The sequence below is a fragment of the Acanthochromis polyacanthus genome, chromosome 18 (genome assembly GCF_021347895.1).
Source record: "Acanthochromis polyacanthus isolate Apoly-LR-REF ecotype Palm Island chromosome 18, KAUST_Apoly_ChrSc, whole genome shotgun sequence".
Lineage (NCBI taxonomy): Eukaryota > Metazoa > Chordata > Actinopteri > Pomacentridae > Acanthochromis > Acanthochromis polyacanthus.
In genome coordinates, this window is record NC_067130.1 from 12,510,554 (window position 1) to 12,526,800 (window position 16,247).

Below are 16,247 nucleotides of genomic sequence, written 5' to 3' on the forward strand. Positions count from 1 at the left end.
AGAAAGCAGAGTTAGACACGTCGAGCTGAATGAGATGAGTGTGAGTATAACAGTACTGATGATTACATGAGTTCCAGTTCCCCTCAGCTCTCAGTGACGAAGACGCTGCTACGCATTGTACAGACTGAACGTGACATTCTGAGAAAGCTGAAGACCACAAGTGAGAAACCGTTAAGGCAGCGCCTGTAATCAAGTCAAGACTGCGTTCGCTATCAACCACTGACTTTAACTATTTCACTTCAGGAATCACAAATGTCATACCCAACATAGCAGAAGTTTCCAAAGGTCAGCGTGTTTTATTTAAAGTTAAGCTTATACTACCATCTATATTTACTGTACTAACACATGGATGTTATACACTGTGTACCACCCACCTAAACATTGCAGGTCAATCAACCCTCCTTGGCAATTTTAGTCCTCGATGCCAGTTGCCACCCTCAGCAGGAGGAGCAAAAATTGCTTAGGAGTGGCCCACAAAACATACAGAGCTAAAGTGTTCAACAGGGTTCCACACTCCCCAGATCCAAATCTTACTGAGCATCTATGGGATGTTCTAGGATAAGCCTGATCTAGCTAAGTCCCATCCTGCAACACGCAGGACCCACAGAATTCAGTGAAACCGTCCTGGTGCCTCAGGATGTCCCCAAAGTTCCTGACTCCATGCCTCACTGGATGAGAGGAGTTTTAGCAGCATAAAGGGGACCATCACAGTATTAGGCTGGTGGTCATGATATTTTGCCCGATTGGTGTATATCTCAGTTGAAAAGCCTGCGAGAACCTTGGACATTAGTTGTCAAGCCTCAAGCATGATCAAAAGAAAAAAAGAACAGTTATGTTCATTTCAAATGACTGACACACCCATCCACCAATGGCCATCTCCAAGCTTCCCTCCAATATGCAAGGGTCAAGAGGTCAAAAACTTGAACTACTTCTGATGTCAATCTTTTGCCCCAGAATGAACCACAACAGTACATCCAACTAAGCTGTGGCCAAACAACCTCTGTGGACACATAAATACCCCAACAGAAGTTCTTCTGATTTGTTTATGGAGACTGTATAGAGAGAGTATCGGACTTCCGCTTCCTGGGAGTCCTCATCATAGAAGACCTGACCTGGAGCACAAACACAGTGCAGCTGGCGAAGAAGCCCCAATAGAGGCTATACTTCCTGAGAGTTCTAAGGAAGAACAACATCCCCCAGAAACTGCTGGTGTCCTGCTCAAAAGAGAGAATCCTGACTTACTGTGTCTGTGTGTGGTTCTCCAGCTGCACAGTGGCACGGAGGAAAGCACTCCAGGGGGTCAAAAAGGCAACACAAAAAAAAAAATCACAGGCTGAACTATACCCTCTTTGGAAGAACTTCACTGTTCCCGCTGCCTCAAGAAAGCGAGAAACATCATCAAGGACTTAACTCACCCGGGCCCCGATCTGAGGTGTTTGAGGGCAAAGAATGGCAATAAATGCTTTAAACACTGCAATGAAATCTGTGTAAATCATCAGTCATCCAGGTCATGTTGTTTTGGGGGTGGGGGGTCTCTGGCGACGGGGCGTGTCGATTTGGTTTGAGGGCGTTTCACCTCTCATCCGGGAAGCAGAACTAAAGGGGCCTCTTAGGTCGGGGATGGGGCGTGTTCAGGCCGGGTCAGCATGTCTGGTGGCCAGAGATTCTTCATCTTCAAGACTGCTATGAAATAATCATGAATACACAAATACAACTGTACTATTAGAATAACAATATCTGTTGAATGTAGATGTCTCTTTGGGTGTGTCTGTGACGGTTTCTCTTAAGATTGCACTTAATTTCACTGCACAGGTTGCCAAGGCAATAAAGAAGTTGAGTTGAATTTAACTGAATTATTGGTCTGAAAAAAATAGCATTTTGTTGCCAATTCACTGGATAATTGTGTTAGCAACTGTTCATATAAACAGTTTGCACTTATAAAGCACTTTTCCACTTTAGTGGTACTCGAAGCACTTAACGATGTTTTCCATTCACACACATCAATGGCAATTAAAAGAACTGAACTGCCAGTTTTGGGGTTAGTGGACAACCTGCTCAACCAGCTGAGCATCGATATCCACAAATCTACAAACTTTCATTAGTTCATAATCAAAACTACTATAAATAGAATTTTACTGATTTAAAAATAAAATGTAAATAATCCGTAAAATAGAAGTTTAAGAATATTCTCAATTTTTTAGTCCATAATATACCATTTTTTCTTTCAAATAACATACATATCTTGAAAATAATTATAATTTCTTACTGATTTAAATACAAAAAAGTAGTGAAAATTTACAATGAAATGTTGTAAAAGGATGAATTTGTAAAAATACAGATTTTTGTTGTGGATATTATTTACAGTTTTTGTTTGTTTTTATGGTAATCATGTAAATCAATACTTTATTTCAGTTATTTTTCAAGCTATTGTGTGCAATTTAACAACACAGTAAAAAAATGTAAAATATCAGTGAATTGATTGCAAAAAAAATTAAAGATTGTTTTACAGTGTGCCTTTTGATATTTGTCATCGGGACATCTGATCCGTTACCAGTGGTTACTGACACTGAGCGATAAATGTTGAGAAGATTTTCATTTTTACTGCAAATATATATCAATTATCGGACTCCTTCATTACTAATAATCAGTATCTTCCCTAAAACAACACATCAGTTGCCTTCTATGTGAATACCAACCCAACCCCGACTTATTCTTAGCCTTTGGGCCACCTGCTGTCGTAGCTACAAGTACTGAAGGCAGAACTATACATCAATGTGGCATCAGGAATTCCTTTAGTCAAGTCAGTACAGATGTACAATCTGGATGAAAAATGTCTTTCTCTCAGAGTCCTTTAACATAGCGCGTGATATTACAACAGGAACAAGGACTAAAGGAGTCCTACTGGGGGAAGAGAAAGCGCTGATTGCTGAGCTGAGGTCACTGAGCCCATAACAGCCTCTAACTCCTAGATCTCCAGAAGTCTGAGCTGTTTTTCAGAGCCACTCCTTCTGAGAGGCGCCACACAGCTCATCGCTTTCCATTTCAACAAACCACATTTGAGAAACGGCAGAAGATTACACACTTTGGTCTGCTGCTCATGTTTATTCAAAGTTTGTAAGCACTGTTTTTAGTTCAGTCATGGAGTTAACACATTTTACATGACAATGCAACTCAGGAACCTGCCTAGACGAGTTAAAACCGTTAGCTGGTCGGCCCAGGAGCTGACTGCAACAAGAATAATCTGCAGTATTGCAGTACTTGATGGGTGGTTTCACCTTAAAGTAGTGATGATCTTTGCTGTTTTGCTGTAAATCAGTGAACTAAAAGGACAGATGACAGAATTGCTAATGAAAACTACTTAAAGAAGCAGCAAAGTTACGGTTTTAGGCTCATGTGAATAAACTAAGCTGTATTGTAATGACTTAAAAACAGCAAACAAGCAAACGACTTATAACATTCTGACTGACAACAATGCCTCCAATACGACTCTGTTCTTCACTATATCAAACACATGTTGTGAAGGTGCATAAAGTTTTGTATATGAGCAGAAACCTTGCTTGAACACATGAGTAAATACGGTTCAAAGATTCATAAATTAAAATATCATCAATTATTTCATCATTGAATTGGTTTCACATGCAAATAGGTTACTTCTCTAAAGACACAAACAAGGACAGAAGAGTAAATCCCGCCTATATATTTTTATAGTTGCAAGTAACACTGATTTTCTTTTTTTAATATTATATTATTTTTTGGCTTAATCAATTAGGTGTTTGGACTACAAAATGTCAGAAAATAGTTACAAAAATGTGAAAAATGTGGCCGTTAACCTAAAGATGTTCGATGTACTCTCACAGAGAAGAAAATATTCACATTTAAGAGGCAAGAATATAAGAAATTACACTTTTTTGTAAGTAAATAAGTATGAAAACAGGTAGAAATTAACATAACAGCAGGTAGAAAATAGATTAATAGGTCTAAATGTGTGTTGACATAACAGGAATATGTAAGAAAAGTGGATTTATAAGAGTACATATCTTTAAAAGCAATACAAAGTATTTAAAAGTCTTAATGCATTATATACCAGTGCATTTTAAATCATCACCTAGTGTCTGAATAGTGTTTTCCTGTAATTAAATAACATTTGTCTCAGAAATTGGTGCAGAACGTCACAAATTAATGCAGAAAAACAAACCACAAAGCAGGAAAACAAGTGTTAGATGGTCAGAGTTTGTAGGGAGAGGACCCCCCACTGATCAAATGAAATCTATGCCCCTGGTCTGACAAACACGGTGAGCTTTCCATCTAATCCTCTGAAATTTCCAAACAGTAGAAGGTCTGTAAAATGAGAGGATCACAGCTCAATCCCACATTGTGATGTTTTCCATCATTTGCACACAAGAGTCCATTCAAAGGAACCAGGCAGGGAGAACTCCCAGCTGTCCTACACACACACTGGCTTCATTAATTATAGACGATAAAAATTGAGATGTTTGCTTGTTTGTTTTGTTTTTACCTTTTTCAGCCGGTTGTGCATTATCGTGCGGAAAACTTGCGCCACCATCAAGCCAATCCCGATGACCAGCAGGTGAGCACAGATGATCCCCACCGCGTAGAGCGCGCAGGATCTTCGCGTCATGTTGAAGGATGGATGGAGAAAGCTATTGTTCTCACTCCAGAGAGACTCCCTAGACTGTAAAGAAACTTTGGAACAACAGCTCCGACCTAGATTTAAAGTCCTTTTGTTTTGTGGAAAAGTTGGAGGGAAGTTTCAGCTGGGGGTGTCTCCGGGTTATTGACGTCTGTGAGCAACCACGAGGTCTCCGCAGTCAGCGACCTGAAGGCGCACGGAATAAAAAATGTGCAGCGGAGTATTTGTAGCGGCCCGTCACCGCGTTCCCTCCCCGCGCACGACAGCGCGCTGATTGGTCAAGGCGGCTGGGATGAGTGTGCGCGTGGCTGTGGCGCCGTAAAACGCGCCACCGCCTGAAGAGCAACGAGTATGGAGTGTGTAACCCGGAACTCTGTGTTGCCCCCCTCAGCCCGAGCGTCCTCTGGTCCACATGAGACGCGGTGAAGCAACAAGTCTGCTGCTCATTTCGGATCCGTGAAGCTCGTGCTCATGCAGTACCCATTTCCGGTTGCTGCTCCACATTCAACACCTTCACCCAGCTGAAGGACAGGTCACACTCAGGACACCGACACTCACCCTGCACTGCTAAAACACCACTAGGGCTTTACAACTGACTAATACCAACACTCTCCAATATTTTTTACTCAATAAACTTATCAGACCAGTTTAACTATTATGGTTAAGACCCTGCAATATCATACATCCTAAAAATGTACCTAGCGAGACACTATAATATTATTTATCATATGCATTTTCCTGACCGGTTAAAAGAAGTAAGGCTGAGATGTTATTTTATACTGATTGGTCTTAACTTTAATACTCAAGTCAGTCATACAGTATTGTTGTAAGACATAATAATAATCTGCAATATTGCAGTACTTGATGGGTGGTTTTACCTCAAAGTAGTGATGATCTTTTGCTGTTTTGCTGTAAATCAGTGAATCGAAATGATAGAAGTGACAGCATTGGTAATGAAAACTAATGAAAGTAGCTGTTAAGTTACGGCTTTAGGCCCAGTGAATAAACTAAGCTGTATTCTAATGACTTAAAAACAACAAACAAGCAAACGACTTTTAACATTCTGATAGACAACAATGCCTCCAATACGACTTTGTTCTTCACTGTATCAAACACGTGTTCTGAAGGTGCAGAAAGCTTTTAATATGAGCAGAAATCTAGTAAGTTAAAGTATTATGGACCCTACAATATTTTACATTAGATACATTTTACTGACTATTTTTATGTGTTACAATTGTAACCTCACCATATTAATCATTATATACGTTTACTTTACTAATTCAAATATTTTAAGGACTACAGAAGGAAGAATTATAAGGCCTGTGGTTCTAGATCTACAGCAAAAGTGTAACTAAAAAATGTAAAAAAAAAAGAAAGAAATGAATCTCTGGATCTATTCATCTCTCACTCCAATCATTCAATTAAATCAATTAAAGCTCTTGATATAATATGATTTAGCTAATTAAAAACACTGATAGGTTATTTTACTGCTAGGAAAAGTCTGATCTACAGTCAGTATGACTATCTGTCATGTTAATTGTTTTATTACAGAAATTTTTCCCTTTCACAATCTCACAGCAGGATTTCTGCAGCAGTGACATGACTGTGCACGTGAACTTTTCCCCATAACCACATATAGAACATGACCTCTCTAATCACTGAAGTAGCTACTAAAAGCAGGGCAGGTTGGGTTGGCCGGTAGCTGAGTCACAATGGCAACAGGATTTATTGTTTTATTGTTACTCAGACAATGCGTTAATAGAAAACAGAAGACTTTCTTGTCCTTTTCTTTTGTTTTCTTTTTCTCATCAGCTACACATACAACAGATTTGCCCAGATTATGAGGTATTGTTATGTTACCCAAATTAGTATTACTTAAAATGTATGATGATGTATGAAGTATTTTTGAGGTACAGCTTTAGAAATGATTAAAACCCTATAAATCATCATAAATTAGATTTATTCCAAGGCATACATTTTGAGAACCTTGCTTGCTTGCACTCAATGTGATCTTAATGTGGAACATGGGTTTAGCATGGAGAGAAAGTGGATGACCTCGCTTTGCCTAGAGCACATTGTCTTCCATTTTGTATTCATTAAAATTATGAAGTTAAAATCTACAGACTGCTGTACTAGCGTAGCAGCCCCCAGTGATCCTACAACACCTCTGATGAAGACTCCACGCTGTTATATGTAATAAAACCAACCTTGCTAACTTCACTATTGAGGTTAAGAACCTACAATGCCATATACCATAGCAAACTGCATAACTGATTCATAAATTAAGCTAAAGCCCTGCACAATTATACTCAGGAATGCCAATGAATGCAAAGATCATTTATGAGCGAGGATATGGACATTTAGGGTTGGGAGGGGAAAAAGGAAAATAAGTTGCCCCATTGAACTGGATAGATAAAGACACGCATGCAAGAGGTACTTCTGTACTTTTGGAGGTTTCTAAGAGTGCAGACAGTACCGTTTTACTCATCTCAGTCTTTTTTCTCCTAAAAGGGGTAGAGCTTGGGTTGTCTGCTCTGAGCTACATGGTTTTGTGCAACTCCTTGTTTCGCTGAATCTCTAAGACGCAGGTGGGGAGTTCAAAGTTAGCATGACCCTTAAGGCCATAAATTGAATTTGTCTTTGAAGCCCTGGGCTGTTTCTTTTTTTCAAATTTCTACCTGATGGGAACAACATCTCCGAAAGATCGAGATGAATAATCCTGTTCTCTGTGGATAAGAGACACTCAGAGAATTTTGAAATGCAAAAAAAAATCTCCTTAAATAGAGTGAGATCCGAAAGACTCGAGCAAAAATGGGCATTTTTACTTCTGCTTGAGCAAAACTGTCAGAAAAGTAGAAAATTCCCAATTTCAAGTCTTGAAATATGACAGAAATGAGGCCCAACAATACTACAACCTTTTTTAGTCACAGTGCCAGGCGACCTCTCTATCAAATGACTTCAGGTTGTGATTTAATACCAGATGCAGTCTGGTCCTGGTGCACGGATCTCCAAGATGCAAAGGGTTAACGGCACGAATGTACAAGGGATTAGATCATGTTTTACACTGTTAGGCCTGGAACTATAAGTCTCTGTCCGCCGGGGTAGAAGCTCAAAGGTACCCTATAGAGGATGCAGAAAACAATGCATAATGACATGGGCCTTTGAAATATGGAGGAAATGTGACATGGTACATGCTGTTGAACGCCAGTGATTTAAATGTCCACTTTACTGCTGTGTATGGTGCCGTCTGTTCTTTTCTCAAACCAATTAATCAAATAAAGTGCATTCATCCTGCCCCTATATCACAGCCTGAATGAGAATGCTTCAGATATCAACCTATGTCCCTAATTTTCAGGGTGTTTTCGATCTCAGTGGTGTTTACACATCTCTGAGTACGATTCTCAGGCATGAGACTGTGACCAGTTACTCCCCCGCAACACGCAAGGACTGAATCATGTGGATACTTTGGGTCTTCTGCTTTTGTCAGCGTACATGTGGGAAGAGGTGAAAGGACACAACCCTGAAGTGATCCAGCAGAACAATGCAACATCTGTGACATAATGCAGTCTGACAGCCTGGAAAATATTCACAGTTATTAAGTAAAAGGTTCACAACTTTCACCTTAAAGCAGATACATCACAAGTCGTCAATGGCTGTAGTTATTATTAATTGCAGTGAATCACTCCTTTCCTGAGCCAAAGAGCTTCAGTAGAAGGCGACTGGACTTCTCTTTTTGGTTCACTTCTTCAATTCAGAACTCAGAATGCCTCTTGGTTGAGAGGTGTTACGTCTTTGACTACCTAAAAAGAGAAGTCCAGTTGCTTTTTTTACCAAAACTGTTAGGATTACTGGCCACGACTGCACAGACATCCCTTCATAAAATAATTTCAGTGTAATCAAGGATAGAATTCCCAGTTCTTGCTGTGTGTAAAAATACTTCTAAAGCTAAGAAGAAGTGTCAGGAGTCTGAATCAAAAAAATCAGGTGGAAATCTGTCAAGGTTTTTGTTTTTTTTTCAAGTTCGTTTGTGAGTCTCGTTCCCTGTGCCACAGCTCAAAATGTATTGCTGAATATCTAAAGAATGATTTCTGTACTAAACAATTGTAAAAATGTGGCGACAACATTGACATATCACCATCTTTTAAAATGCTATCGTAAAGTTATTAGCAAATAGGTGCTAATTTGCACATCTAGCAGTTACAGAGGAACTTTATCCGTATTTGGGAGTTGTGCTTCCGTTGGCTCATGTTTTTTTTCCTGGACCCAAATGCAAATTCGGCTACATGGTTTAACAGGTTTTATTACAGACAATCTTTGTAATGGCTGGAAATTAGGGGTGGGAATCCAGTGATGAGGAGGCTGTCAGGCGAGGAGTGGAGTGACGAGCTGGAGTTTAAGCGCTGCAGCAGGTGTAGATGATTCTCAGGGGAGCCAGGTAATTGCCCTCAGAGGGAAACAGGGAGTCACGGCCAGGTAAAGATCAAGACACAGAGAAAGGCCAAATTGGGACACACAAGACAAAAGAGGGAAGGAGAAAACAGTAGACATACAAAAAAAAAAAAAAAACCAGGAGCAAATGATGTCCTGGTGACATTTTCTGGGTACCTGGCAATACATGAGTCCAATATTTCTGTAGCACTCTACTTTCTCAACTCCTGGAGGAAATATTTTGGTCTTTAGGGTTTTTAGAGCTTTGATGCTGATAAAAGCTACCTGCTGAAGTCAAAAACAACACTATGAATGCATTGAGGATGAAGTAAAACAGTAAAGTTGAGAGCTAAAAAGCTAAACTATGAACTAAAACTCTACAAAATTCTGTAAACCTGATCGAGCTGCAGATTCAGGTGATTATTCTCTGTAGGTTTGTCATTTAAAACACCAAATTCACATCGTCCAATTATTTCACACTGCCTCTCAATGCATTATAATGAAAAAATATTGATTAAATATTAAGTAAGGCATGAATTGTCCCTCTTCGTCGTGAAGAAGGAATGATACAGTGATCAGAGCGATTAGAAAAGGCATGCCTAGCCTCTAACTTTGCCCACTCCTATCAGAACGTGTACATGAACTCTGCAGTGAGGCAATGCTTTATTGATTGCTGAGCTCACTTCCACTGCTCTGTTCCTCATCCATACAGTAGTCCATGTGCAAGCTGCCAATACCAGTTTGTTTCTCCACTGAGCAATTTGAAAGGAACAACTAGGGACACTCTGAACAGTTCATTCATTCACTGTGTTGAGCCTCGAAAATCACATGATTTGTCACTGATCACTTCTAGTCTACAACTTCCCTGTTTAAGTTTACAGAGTGGTTTGTCTTATAGCCTCAGACGCTTTGAAAATGTAAATAGCACAGCTGGTAAACAGGTGCAAATGCAAACACAGACAAAATATACAGCGACTTCAAAGTATTGAAGAACAAAATCCTAAGTCTTTTTCATCTGCTGACCTAATTTCATAAATAGGCTTTAGGAAATATAGCCATTGTTTTACATGGTCCCCCTGTAGCTTGCATTGTATTGACTGTAGCAACTTAAAACTCCTAGAAACAGTTATTTGTAAAGATCAAGCATATGCTACACATAACAGGAAAATGTAGTCAGTAGTGAACTCAGCTTCAATAGCATGTTCCTACTTTGAATTGCCATTGTGTGTTATCAGAGAGTATTTAAATAGAGCAGTATTTGACTGAAGCTGTCTAAGGACAACATGTTCTACGGGTCATACAAACCTATCCTGAACCTGAACTTTTAAAGAATATGCAAACCAACACATTAGCTTGCGGATGCTTTTACCTGTCTCTGCTGGGAGGTATGTTTTCCTCCCAGAACAATGGAATGAGGGGAAGTTCCTGCACTATAGAAACTTGCAGACCGAAATAGGCAAAAGATTGCATAGAGTCCTGATTAGACATGTTGCACCATCTGGTTGTCATATGTTTGTGCTAAAGCTTGGGAGATTGTAGAAATAGTCACTGTTCAAAAGAAAGTTTTACTGGACGTTCCCCCAACATTTCAGTTGTTATCTCGTTCTACATGATCAGTTATGTGCAGGATGGGTGCGGATTCCTTCATAGCTTGTTTGTCATTTTAATGGCAGAGACTATCCTCCCACAACAACCCGGCCTCCTAGAAATTGCAACTGAAGTACAACAGCAATCTTAGATCTTAGAGATTTATCTCCAAAGAGCTCTTCTAAATGAGGTGTGTCAGCCAGTACACAGCAATGTTTGGATCTGCAAATTCGGTTGTCAGTTTTCTGACTACCATCCAGAAATAGTAGTACTCCTGTGCTGTATGGACATCTCGTTACTACCACTACAGATTTTAACATTGACAATTTATGTTTGAGGACACTGAACGAGTTGACATCTTCTCAAATCCTTGAACTCCTTCCCCCTTGGTTCACCTCTTCGTTCACACAGGTCCTCAGGCCAGATGCTTTTGGTAGTAGTAAACCAAAATAAATGCATCGCCTTGCTGCTGGTGCCCCACAAATATGAAATACTTGACCTGTGCATACTAGGTTAAACCCCTACTAGCATGTGAAATCCTAATTTAAGCCATTTTTTCTCACTGGCATTTAAAAGTCATTGATTACTTGATGTTTTTACAGAATTGCTTTTCTTGTAATATTATTCTCAAAATTTGTTGTCTTATAATATCACAGCACAAAATATGAATTGAATGTGTTTTTCTGTAGGATAATTGGATGCCTGTCTGGACATTAATGTTTTCCCCTCTTTTGTTGAACGTATTAGATGCAGTTCCACTTCATTGTGCAGATCTTGGCAGGGTTTTGTTGGATATTGAGTGCAAGTAATTGTAAAGGTAAAATACGCAGGCAATCAGAAAAATAATATCCTGATGGTGTTAAAAATGCCGGATTGCTCCCTCACACAGATACTCATAGACACACATGTCATCCACACAGTTCTTTTTTTAAAATCTTGAAATGTGTGTAAGTTACATTCCCCTTTAATGATGAAATATGTGGTTTCCATACAAGTGAACTGCTCTGACCTCACCGACTCAGTAGGTTGTTTTTTTACATTAACATACTTCAGTATTAAAGTCCTGATTGCATCATTAGGCTAAAGAGAGATCTGCCACAGGAGACATCAAAGACTCAAATCAAATCTCTCATAGCAGATACATTGATCTGATTAACATGAAAGCAAAAGAATACTGCCTCATATTTGCATAATGCAACCTGTTGTCTTTGCTGCACATTCATTTTTGTGCTCCTTGATTTATTTTTGCTTATTGTGCCTCTCCTGAAGGTTGAGCTGTGTATACAGATTTCTTGGCATGGTTCTCACAGGGGTTGAACCTGTTGATTTAAGCCCACAGGACAGCTGAACACCAGAGCACGATGCCAAAGTAAGAACAGTTCACTTGTGGGGGATGGTTTGATAAAAAGATGTTTATAATGTAAGTTCTGGTTGTGTGTTTGTTGGCTGCTGATTATTACAACAATACGGTATGCAGATGACTTGTTCTCAGAAAAATACTGTGAATAATTTAGGAACTTAATAAAATTTTATTTTATGATGCTTTGCGAAGGTTTCACGGTACTGATCATGCACATGGAGTAATTCCCTCTAAGAAACCTGTTATATTACTCCATAATGACTGCTGTATGACTCACTAATTCTTATTTTAAGCCAGTTAGTGTTGCTGCAGTTGTTTCTGCTTCCCCTTTTTTTGGACAATTTTATGATTCAGGCTCATAAGATATAGTTTAATTTTTGTTGTTGTGACCCTCTCTATTTCCTCTTATCTACTTCCACAGCTGAATGCACTCTTAGATTTGCTTTAATGCTTTCACTTCTGTGCTCTTATCTTTTCCTCTCAGCTGAAGGCATATGAAGAATAATGGATCAGTCCATGACACATTTGTTGATCATATTTTATTTTTCAATGTAGATAAAGTTAAGTTTCGAGTTTCACTTCAGCATTTCTCGTTACATTTCATGCTCTTTTCTCTTTCCGCCCATCCTGTTCCAGTGTCTCTCTCTGATGCTGACAGTGGTTCTGACACTTTCATCCTCAAATGTAAAAACTGCAAACAACCAAAAGAACCACTTTAACTCTCAAAATGAATTTAATCCAAGAATTTGTGTCATCAGTTTATTTGATAAATGTATGGATATGTTAAAGGCCTTCTCGATTAAAAAAAAAATCTTATTGTTTTTAACACTTTGAAAGGAGGAAGTTTCTCTGTACTTAACTACAGCTGACACAGCATCAGATGGAAAGACCCCACGCTTTGGAATGGACTGTTAGAAAAGAGATAGTGAACATCTTAAGTGAGATATTTCTATGTTCATTCTGTGTTTTTGAATGAGATCCAACAACATGGAAAACCCTTATCAAATAGAAATTGTTATTCTAAGCATTCTTTCCCCCATAAGAGACAATATATGTCTATATGACTCATTTTGCTGCAAAAAGAATCGTATTACACCAAGGTCTATGAAAAAATAAACTTACATCTTTCATGATTTGTTACATTAGTAAACCTTTCACCATTGAGTTTATGCTTTTTTCAAGCCTCCTTCAATCCAGCGTGGTGTTAATTTTGAAAGTTATGGTCACATTTATAGAAAAATACAGTAGATGATCAAGCAGAGCATGGTTTAAAGTCACTAGCATATGGGCATATATTGAGCTCTCAGTCAAATCCACCTCTTGATTCTCACTTCTGGCTCCAAATAAAGCAAACTGGCAACAGACAAATTCCAGACGTGCAAGATAAAGACAACATGACACATGCAAAGTTTTCAATAATAGATCTCTTGGGCCATTCGGGGAAACATAAACCTAATCTCAGAGTGCCGCAGTGCCATTCTCACATTCTGTCTGAAAGGACCATGTGACTTTGAGCTTCACTTGACATCAAAATGTTTATCAGTGTTTAAAATCTTACTTTGGTGTGTTACCACCCAGCCTTTAATAATTAACAGCAATCACAAGGTTTAGCTGACTAACTAATGAAGAATGTCATTAGTTTTTCTGGTGGTGTTAAACCAAAGTGTTGAACAAATTTAAAATTTGACTTGACGGTGGCGATATATGAAAAGTCTGAATATCACAATTAGAAGTTCCATCCAGTAGTCGTTGTGATGTTACAACCAAAGTGTCAATTCCATGATGGACAATTTGGGAAAAAGGATCAACATTTGTCTGCCATGTTGTGTTAGTCCAATCAGTAGATGTTAAGATACTCACAGGAGATGTAAAAATCTTGCCGGTGGTACTAGAAGAAAAGTCACATGGTTCCCAAAGTCACTAGTTATCATCTGCGGGGCACCATGAATGCCTAAATGTGCAATATTTCATTGGAAGCCACTGAACAGTTGAATTATTTCAGTCTGGCCCAAAATGGTAGGCCAACTAAAACCCTGAGATTTCCATCCCTCGAGCAATGCGAACAAACAAGACTTTCTTTTGTTCCATGTGTTGCTGCCATGTGTGGTAAAAGAAAGTCTGAAACATGCCACTGTATGCGCTACATGTGGGCCGCGACTTCAAGTTTCAAACAGACCTTGGTGTCCTGATAATACTAATACTTGTGACTGCAACTACAAGCCTTGCAACGAAAACTACCTTTTTATGTCATCAGACAGGCGACAAAAAAATGTACACAGCAGTTTGTCAAGTTAAAGCTCTACAGAATTAATGCAGTATGTTTGGCTGCAAAATACTGAGAAGAAAAACTCTGCTGATTCTGCTGATTCCTGCAGTTTGTCACTTTCAGACATTCTCAAGAGTACTTTTTTTTATTGTGTTTTGACTGGGGGGGGGGGGGGGGGGGGGACTTCTGTAGAGCCACAGTCAAAACATTTGAAATCAGTTTTTATCTACTTCAGAAAAGGACTTGGCGATCTCACTCTTCTTTTGATGATTTAAGCACAAACCCATGCGATTCCGCTCATTATCAGCCCAGAGCAGTGAATGGAAACACATTCCCAAGGAAAATGTGAAATGAGAGGGCAACATGTTTGAATGAGGTTGTGTCATTGGAGTGACTTCTCAAACTTGGTGTCCACATTGTTTACCCTTGTTCTATAAACTGCTCGAGAGCAATTTCCAAGGTATTGTCCAAGAACCTGCCATGCAGATTGATGTACAACAATGCAACAATCAGTCAACGATAGAATTTTAAGCTGAAGAGCAGCTTTGATTGTCCACAAAACAATTAGAATCAAGGGGATATCACAGGGATATGTTGATGTAAAAATCAATTTTCCTACTGGAGAAACCAGTTTGATTGGAATCTCATCATGCATGTCACATGATGTACCTCATAGCTTTAGATTTCTGACCTCTTGCCAGTGCAGGAATGTTCCATGTATCACTTCTGTTCAACCTGAGAACTTTACCATCAGCTGTACAGGATGTATCATGTCCTGGGGCAGGGCATGTATGTTTATCTCACTTCCCAATGTTTTTCCACACAGTTTGAGGATACCGGGCAGGAAACATTGAAGGGGACAACAGAGCACCCCACCCACCGCAAACAAAGAAGATAGTTGTAGTAACAGGATGATACTGACACCGGGTGTATAATATGTGACCCTTTAATGGAGATTCAGGTGCTATAAAAAATTGGTATACTATATTTATGTCAGTATTGGTAGTTAAATTTAATTTGCAGGGGAATTTCATTATTTTCAACACGCATTTAGTGATTGATGTTACATCTCCACATGACCTTTCTCTCAACTTGGCTGACACGAAACAGAACCGCCCCAAACACCTGGTACCATTGTTACAAGCTGTCTGTGTTTCCAATTAATATGTTCTGAGGCCTGGTCTTTGTTTATGTTGGACCTTTTGTTTTCTGCTCTCAAGACAATAACCTGGCTATATCAAAGTTTCTATCTGTTGAGGTAATAGTATTGGTAATAATAACAACAGAATTTAAATTACTCGCTGTACCGCACGCTTTCAGATACGGGACTTTCTGTTCACCAAAACAAACAATGACTAAATTAGGAATAATTTCCGCTTTCCTGATTTCGAGTAGGTTAAAAAAAGTAAAGGAAAATGTGCTGCAACATCTCGACAAAATAATGCTGGTATAGCGGAAGAATAGATGGGTGATGTGCAAGGAATTTGTAATATACATAAACTGGTATACACCAGTGACTACGTTATGGATTTAAAACACAACACATTATCACATGAAATCCCATCAAAAATGTGACTGTCACATAAGGAGAATGGCACGAATTCGTAAAACCACTGGCACAACAGCTTAAACCCTGAGTAAGACTGAATTTATGTCCGGACTTGCAGCCTTTGTGATATGCTGATTACAATATATCAGACCATGATTTCGATTTGAAATCAGTTAATTGTTCAACAGTACTCAGGAATAAAACACTTTGAGTGCTTTGAGGAGAACTTTTATTATTATACAATGCTGATTTCCTAAACTCTGGTGGCTGCTAACCTTCCAGCGAGTTACTGGATCTCGAAAGCAAAACAAAGATGTTTTTTGTCAGGTCTAAAACACCACTGTGCAGTTAAAAAAAACAACACAAACAGCAGAAAAGATGCCACCTTTGTATGGTGTGTGCTGGT

General features: G+C 39.1%; 1 protein-coding gene across 2 annotated transcripts in view; it reads right to left on the minus strand.

The window, feature by feature from the left end:
* Positions 1–5,025, minus strand: part of LOC110962920 (lysosome membrane protein 2-like) — a 31,993-nt gene extending 26,968 nt beyond the window's left edge. Inside the window, exon 1 of one of the 2 annotated variants that reach the window (XM_022211009.2) lies at positions 4,517–5,025. In XM_022211009.2, coding sequence (XP_022066701.2) covers positions 4,517–4,639 — 123 coding nt within the window. In that variant the 5' untranslated portion in view covers positions 4,640–5,025. The remainder of the gene's footprint in view (positions 1–4,516) is intronic. The other variant, XM_022211010.2, reaches the window with a different exon arrangement.
* Between the last annotated feature and the right edge of the window lie 11,222 nt (positions 5,026–16,247).